This window comes from Eulemur rufifrons, chromosome 7 (assembly GCF_041146395.1).
Source record: "Eulemur rufifrons isolate Redbay chromosome 7, OSU_ERuf_1, whole genome shotgun sequence".
Taxonomy (NCBI): Eukaryota; Metazoa; Chordata; class Mammalia; order Primates; family Lemuridae; genus Eulemur; species Eulemur rufifrons.
The window spans coordinates 240187566-240196189 of NC_090989.1; the positions used below are offsets into that span (position 1 = coordinate 240187566).

Below are 8624 nucleotides of genomic sequence, written 5' to 3' on the forward strand. Positions count from 1 at the left end.
CTGTGTCCCAGTTCCCACCCTGGGGCCTGGCAAGGAAAAGAAAAGATGGTTGTTTCTCTGCTTTGATAAAATGCCCAGACAGGAGGATGCCCTCATCGCCCTCTGCACTTCCTTCCGGATCTCCCATGTTGTCGCCAGCAGTGACCTCTTACACCTAAACATCTGCGCTCTTTCCCACTGTGCTTCCCTTTGCTTTCAGGAAATAGAGGAAGGACTGGTTTTTAGCTTTCTGTTTCTCTTTAGCCTTCATTCCTAAAGCTCATTTCTAGCCTTTTCGTATGTTCATTGTCCTTTCTGAACCTTCTTTCGGGCCATGAAAAAACAAAAGTTTATTCCGATTCGGGGTCATGACCCGACAGTGACTGAAATCGGTGGTGGTAAGTCACGTTGCCAAGTGACTCGGCTGCATTTAAAATATTTTAAGATATATATACTTTTTTCTGATTATGAGAGTGATTTTATTGTTAAGAAAAACTTTGAGGATATAGTCAGTGGTCAAGAAGAGAAGAAATGACAGATATTCTGGTTTTTTATTTTTAAATTTTTTAAATTTTTATTTTTTTTTTTGTGCATGATGGTTTGAAGGAAAGATATTCTGCTCAGATTTTTCTATCCTAAAATAGGGTCCTGCTGATTATAGGATGTTTGTCCCACTTTTTTCACTTAACCTCACATTATTAATATTTTGTTAAAAGCCCTAAAAAATGGAAGCAAGGCCTAATTGGGCCCAGGTTTGGATAAACCTCAAGTGCAAGTAAACCTGGTCGGCGGCTTCTGGCAGGACCTGCTCCCTCTAGAAACAGAGTGAGGAAGAGTAACAGGCGGCCGAGACCCTGAACTTGCAGAGCGTCCCTCCTGCCTCACAGATGTCAGCCCTGTCCAGCCAGGGCCTGGCAGTGACTAACCACCCGACACTCCGCTCTGTTGATGCTCTCCATGTACTGCATCTCCAGCATATTGCTCTCTGTTCTGGTATGTTCCGTAAGCCAATCTTCCTAGGTTTGATTGCATTGGATGTTCATGGATCCTCTTGTACCAGACAAATTGTCTATATATTTGTTGGTATTTGTTCTTACCAGTTTTCATTTTACCCTTTTCAATCTCAAGGCAAGAGGCCTATTTTGCCTCACACAGTGCTTAGCGTGGACTCTGAGAATTTGGTGCCCAGTCAACATGGTACTTCTTTAAAAAAAAAAAAATCTTTAAAAAATGTTCTGCCCAAATCACTAGAGTCCAATTAAAATTGTCCTTGGCCGGGCGCCATGGTTCACACTGTAATCCCAGTGTTTTGAAAGGCCAAGGCAGGAGGATCACTTGAGGTCAGGGGTTCAAGACCAGCCTGGGAAACATAGTGAGACCCCATCTCTACAAAAAAACATTGCCAAGTGTGGTAGCTCACGCCTGTAATCCTAGCATTTTGGGAGGCGGAGGCGGGAGGATCACCTGAGGCCAGGAGTTTGAGACCAGCTTGAGCAACATAGTGAGATCCTACCGTTACAAAAATTTGAAAATCAGCCTGGTGTGGTGGTACGTGCCTGTAGTCCCAGCCACTCGGGAGGCTGAGGCAGGAGGCTCGCTTGAGCCCAGTTCAAGTATGCAGTGAGCTATGATCCCACCACTGCACTCCAGCCTAGGTGACAGAAAAGACTCTGTTTCTAAAAAAAATTAAAAAAAATTGTTCTTTTACTTCATAATTTTATACGTTCATACAGTAAGCATTTATTTAACAACTGTTCTGTGGCCAGGCACTAGGTATACATTGGTGAATAAAGCAGGTATAGTTGCTACTCTTCTTGGTCTTCTAGGCTAGTTTAATACTAGGTGTTGTACAAATAATGACACAAATAAATATATAATTTCAACTTGTGACGAGTGTTATGCAGGAAAATGGCAGGGGGGCCCTGAGAGAATGCGGTGGGGGTGTGAGGGGAACCTTCTTGAGGAACTGTGGAAGCTTAGCCCTGGAGAGGGGGAGCAGGCAGGGGAGAGGGGACAGGGCTGAAGGTGCGTCATTCAAGGGAGAAGGTGAAGAGAAGAGGGAAATGGAAATCGTTCATCTCTGTTTTAGTGCCTAAGTAGGAATGTAGTCTCTCCATGTAATGGGCCTTTATTAATTCTTTCAAAAAATTTCCAAAGGATACATTTAGCCCTCCTACAACAGAATACTTTGCTTTGTTTTTTGAGCAGGTCTTTCTGAACCTGCTGTCTTATCCTGTCTTTATTGATGTTTTTGCTGATGTTTCTGTCAGGCAGCTGGGAAGGGTAATAGCGAGTCAGGCTTTTGACGCACATGTGATTGCTCAACAAATGAATTAAGCTTCGTCTTAATTGCAGATGTAGTATTGGACTCTGGCCCCAAACAAGATTTTTTTTTTTTTTTTTTTTTTTGAGATAGTCTCACTCTGTCACCCAGGTTAGAGTACTGTGGTGTCACCATAGCTCACTGCAACCTCAAACTCCTGGGCTCAAGTGATCTCCTGCTTCAGCCTCCTGAGTAGCTGGGACTACAGGCTCTCAACACCATGCCTGGCTAATTTTTCTAGTTTTTTAGCAATGGGGTCTCACTCTTGCTGAGGCTGGTCTCAAACTCCTGACTTTAAGCAATACTCCAGCCTCAGCCTCTCAGAATGCTAGGATTTACAGGCATGAGCCACTGCACCCAGCCCCCCATATGAGATCTTGACTGACCAGGAGTGGTCCACTGAGGGAAAGAGACCCTGAGGGAAGGGTTTGGGAAGACCCTCAGCCACCAACTGCCTCTGGGCATCGAGAAATGGCAATCACCCACTTTATGTGCAATTCCGTAACAAGGAAGGAAGACAGCAACTGAAATTTCCTTTGCGCTGTCAGGATTTGTTTCAGAAACACATATTGTCCCAGTGTGTATAAGAACTTACTCCTTCACTCAACAAATGTTGAGAACCTTCTGTGTCCGGTGCTGTTCCCGGTGCTGGGGATGTCAGCAGGGAACAGCTTACATGTCAGTGGATGAACACGGATTGTAAACGCAAAAACAAGTAAAACACAGAGGATGTCAGAGGGGTTCTCACTGATACCCAGAAAATTAAAGGAGGGAAGGAGGCGATAGGGGGTGTTGCTTGGGAGGTGGAGACAGGTGTTGCAATTGTTAAAAATTGTGGTCAGGAAAGAGCTTACTGAGTGACATTTGAGCACAGACTTGGAGACAGTAATCCGTGTGGGTTCCTGGGGGCAGAGCGTTCCAGGCAGAGGGAACAGCAAGTACTAAGGCCTTGCGGGAACATGCCTGGGGTGTTTTCCCGAGGTGGCTTGGAGTACGCAGGCATAGGAGAGGAGGCGAAGAGAAAAGGGGAAGCCCATGCACGTGGGGCCCATGGCTGCTGCAAGCGCTTCGACCTTTCCTCTGGTTAAAGGGGATGGTGCCGGAGGCGTTTGAGCAGAGTGCTGAAAACTGGCTGTGGGGCAAGGGTGCAAGGAGGCTGTGGGTGAAATGGCAGTGGCGTGGATCCCAGTGGAGCTGGTGGGAAGAGGTCAGATTTGGGATATATTTTGAAGGTAGAGCTGATGGACTGGATGTGGGCTGTGGGGGAAAGAGAGAGACTGGAAGAAGGACAGGTTATGACGTGTTACATTTAGGTCCGTATTAGACAGGAGGGTGCACATGTCTGGAAGGCAGCTGCTATGTGAGCTGGAGTCAGGGAGAGCCCTGGGTGGGAAGGGTGTCTTTGTGAGCCGTTTCTGGTACAGTAGAATCTACATTGCGAGACTGTAGAGTGACCGTACGTTTGTTGGGAACTCCGGTGCTAGGGGCTGGGGACACGAGAAGCACTTGGCGAAGGAGACAGGATGGGTGGCCAGTGAGGTGGGCGGAAACCAGGACTGACGACAGGTTGCTCTCTGGATCCTCATGCAGGTGTGACAACGTGCGTGTATTTAAGCTGGGCCTCTTCTCGGGCCTCTGGTGGACCCTTGCCCTCTTCTGCTGGATCAGTGACCGCGCCTTCTGTGAGCTGTTGTCGTCCTTCCACTTCCCCTACCTGCACTGTGTGTGGTAAGCCCCTGCTGACGGGAGCTGGCTGGGAGACAGGCATCTGCACTTGCTGTTGGGCTCTGTCCGCCCTGCACGGTGCACAGGTGTGCTCAGGGGACAGCGAGGAGTCCCGGCAGCGTGCCTCTGTCCTCACGTAGACTGTCAGATGTTCAGAAGTCCGCATTGTAAAAAGCTGAATTGGCTCCAGCCAGCAGCCTTAGCCAGAACAAGAGGCCTAATTGTCATGCTTCAGGTCTGCAATCTCTTACCTCCAGCTCCATTATTAAAGCCTAGAGGTGCTTGAAAACTGAATCCGTAACCTGAGCTCCAGCTAGATCGGAGGGTGGGGCCTGAGTGGAAGCAGGGGCCTCACAGATCATTTGAGGACAGTCTCCCCTAAAGTCTCACTTTTTTCAGGTGGAGACAGAGAACCAGAGAACTAAACTGAATTGTTCAATATCACCCACCTGTTTATATAAAAACAACCTTGGAGTTTAATAATAGAGAATTGGAGCATCTATACGTTGGAATGCTCAGGACACACTGTTAAGTTAAAAAAAAAAACGGATTATGAAACTATATGCAGAATCCTACACTCAGAAAGCTGAGGAGGAGATCGGAGCGGCTGTCCTCCTAGGAACTGCTTCAGCTCCTAACTCAGGGTGATCTTTCCTTTTCTGTCCTCCAGGACTTCTGACTGCAAAAGCTAATTAGGAGGAGCAGGAGAAATCTGCTGTGTCCTGTCCCTGCTAGATTGAGAGCATCCAGGGAGGAATTCTAGTAGATTTTTTTTTTTTTATCTGTCACCTGGGCTAGAGTTCAGTGGCATCATCATAGCTCACAGCAACCTCAAACTCCTGAGTTCAAGCAATTCTCCTGCCCCAGCCTCCAAAGTAGCTGGGACTACAAGTGTGTGCTAGAAAAGCATTCTAGTTTTTCTAGTAGAATTAGAAAAACTTTGTTAGATCCAGATTCAGAAAAAGGTTGACTTCTATCTGGAAATGGCCTAAAGATACACAATTTGAAAGGATTTGCTTACATTCCCTTATGCATATGAACTTGTATGTATTTACCATAGACCCATCCTATTCTAAATTTAAAGTTTGGGAACTTCAAGAAGTGTTTGTAGAGGCCGGATGTGGTGGCTCACGCCTATAATCCTAGCACTCTGGAAGGCCGAGCCGGGAGGATTGTTTGAGCTCAGGAGTTCGAGACCAGCCTGAGTAAGAGCGAGACCCCTGTCTCTACTAAAAATAGAAAGAAATTAGCTGAACAACTAAAAAAATATATATATAAAAAAAAATTGGCCGGGCATGGTGGCACATGCCTGTAGTCCCAGCTACTTGGGAGGCTGAGGCAGGAGGATTGCTTGAGCACAGGAGTTTGAGTTTGCTGTGAGCTAGGCTGATGCCATGGCACTCTAGCCCGGGCAACAGAGTAAGACTCTGTCTCAAAAAAAAAAAAAAAAAAAGAAGTGTTTGCAAAAGACAAAACAAAATAAAATAGCATCAGCTGGGGTTTTCAGTCTTAGGATCCATTGCCTGAAATTTCCTGGGTTCAACCTCAACTCACAGTAGTGAATTTATATACTTTCTATATTAGTTGAGTTATATTTTCCAGATAATAAAATGCACACACTTTTTAAGTGTACATTTTGGAGTTTTGATAAATGTATCCATCTGTGTAACTATGGCCTCATTCAATGTGGTCATTTTTATCAATTCAAATCCCCTTGTCATGGTAGTGATTTAAGTAAAATTCAGAATTTAGACTATGTAATAATTTTGGCTCAAACATAATTTGAATTTGGTGTATTTTCTGCTTTGTGTTTTTAAAAATTGAACCATCTTTTCTCCCAGTTATAAAATGACATATAGGCTGGGTGCAGTGGCTCACTCCTGTTATCCCAGCACTTTGGGAGGCTGAGGCAGGAGGATCGCTTGAAGCCAAGAGTTTGAGATGAGCCTGAGCAACATCATGAGACCCTGTCTCTGTAAAAAATTGGAAAATTAGGGGGATGTGGTGGCATGCACTCGTAGTCCCAGCTACTTGGGAGGCTGAGACAGGAGAATCAGTTGAGCCCAGGAGTTTGAGGTTGGAGTGAGCTGTGATGAGGCCACTGCACTCTAGCCTGGGCAACAGAGCGAAACCCTGTCTCAAAAAAAATAAAAAATAAAAAAATAAATAAAAAATAAAAAAAAAATAAACCACATATATAAACTTTGTAACAAACTAGACAGTATAGAAGTATAGAAAGAGTGGTTCTCATGATTCTTTCTACCAAAGAAAGATAATTGTTAACACTCTGAAGTATATCCTTCTAGATTTTATATATATGAATATATTTTTCTCTCCCTCTGCTTTTTAAAGACAAAAACAGCATCGTTCTATACATGATTACATGATGCAAACTGGTCCTTTTTTTTAAAACCAAATACTAAATCTATACTATTTAGATCTATTACTATATTGACATCAAACCTTACCAATGCATACAGAGTATTAGGTGGTTAAATATGAAATGTCCGATTTGAAATCAAAAGTGTAGTTTATTATATCTCAAACAAGAAACAGTACAATTAAATCAAAGCATGTGCCTAAACTATCCACACATTGCCATCCTAATGATAGCTTGTTTATGCCAGCAGAAAAGAAGCCTGGAGAGTGAGTGGCGATGAAATCATGAAAGGCATTTTCCACAGCTTGTTGAATATTTTTCCTTGAAAGAAGTGGTCCAAAGCCCAGAAGAAGAGTTAGTCAGTTGGTGCAAGGTCTGGTGAATACAGTGGATGACAGTTTCCAAGTCCAGCCTCTGTAGTTTGAGCAGCATTGTTTGTGCAACATGCAGTCGAGCATTGTCTTGCCAGAGGACTGGCCTGTCTCTGTTGACCAGTCTCGGCTGCTTAATCACAAGCATCCTCGTCATTCCATCCACTTGTTGCAGCAGACATCCGCTGTAATCGATTGACCAGGTTTCATGAAGCTGTAGCAGATAATACCAGCACTGACCACCAAATGGATACCATTAGCTTTTTGTGATGAATATTTGGTTTTGGACTGTGTTTCAGCACTTCATCTTTATCCAGCCATTGTGCCGAATGCTTGCGATTGTCAAAAAGAATCCATTTTTCATCACACTTAACAATACAGTGTAGAGATGGTTTGCCTTTATGTCGTGACAGCAAAGAAAGGCAAGCTTTGTGATGATTTCCCTTCTGACGCTCGTTTAATTCATGCAGTACCCATCTATCTAGTTTCTTTACCTTGCTGATTTGTTTCAAATGGTCCAATATTGTTGGAATAGGAACGTCAAACCTTGTTGCTAATTCACGCGTAGGTTGAGATGGATTTGCTTCCACTACAGCTTTCAGCTCATCATTATCCACCTTGGTCTCAGGTCCCCCACGTGGCTCATTTTCAAGATTAAAATCACCAGAACAAAACTTCTCAAACCATGGACGTACTATGTGTTCATTAACCACATCCTTCCCAAACACTTTGTTGATATTTTGAATTGTTTGTGTTGCATTGGTTCCACGACAGAACTCACACTTGAAAATAACACGAAATTTTGACTTATCCATGGTTTCACAAAAATTGCTCTTAAAAAAAAATTTGAAAGATAATCACAAGCCACAGTGTTAGACTGAGGATGTACTTTCAAAATAACAATAAAATAAGCAGTGTCAAAGTGAAATATCAGAGATATCAACTGTCATACTTAGTACTTAAGGAAATCGGACATTTCATACTTAATAACCTTAACACACAAAAAAGGATTTGCCTACTAAACTACAAAAGCCGTTTAATCAATATAAAGTTATTCCTGATGTAGGACATAAAATATCTCCAACCAGTTGTTAAAGTGAGATGGTAGGATCTAATCAGCTGTGTTCAGTAATTTCCATCTTAGCACATCTGTTTTAAATCATTGGGCCTCAGTCTTGGTAGAAGCATTTATTTGCACATTTATTCCTATTGTCAAGCGATAATATTTTATAACCCATTCTAAGATGGGTCCTGAATTGCCCAAGATTTATGGTCCTGCTGTTGCAGGGTTGTTGGTTGTCTTTATCCTTTCCTCATTAGAAGAGCCCCTGGGCTGTACTCATGGTCAGGGAGGGGGCTTGGCCCACTGGAGGAGCCGGCTGAGCCCGAGGCAGCGAGTCCTGGCTTGTGTCAGTTCTCACCGCTGGTTTCCCTTCGCAGGCACATCCTCATCTGCCTGGCCGCCTACCTGGGCTGTGTGTGCTTTGCCTACTTCGATGCTGCCTCGGAGATCCCTGAGCAAGGCCCGGTCATCAAGTTCTGGCCCAGCGAGAAATGGGCCTTCATCGGCGTCCCTTATGTGTCCCTCCTGTGTGCCAACAAGAAATCACCAGTCAAGATCACATGATGGCAAGGTGGTGGCTGGCTTCTCTGCTTATTTTCCCTCATGCACTGGGCTTCATTTGCTAGCAAAGATAGCCAAGGGGGTTCGAAGAGTTGGGGTATGGCCTGTCTTTTAAAAATTCTCTTCCCCTGGGCTCTAACTAGTGTGTCTGTGGACCGCCAGGACTCCACTGTGCACGGGGAGAAACATCTTTCCCTTTCCCAAAGATGGAGAGTAGAGGGC

The 8624-nt window shown here is 44.3% G+C and overlaps 1 protein-coding gene across 1 annotated transcript in view; it reads left to right on the plus strand.

Annotated features, from left to right (window-relative positions):
* The window catches only part of ACER2 (alkaline ceramidase 2), a 34573-nt gene extending 26149 nt beyond the window's left edge, over window positions 1–8424 (plus strand). Inside the window, exons 5-6 of the mRNA XM_069474237.1 lie at window positions 3893–4030; window positions 8219–8424. Of these exons, the coding sequence (XP_069330338.1) occupies window positions 3893–4030; window positions 8219–8405 (325 nt within the window). The 3' untranslated portion in view covers window positions 8406–8424. The remainder of the gene's footprint in view (window positions 1–3892; window positions 4031–8218) is intronic.
* Window positions 8425–8624: the final 200 nt, after the last annotated feature.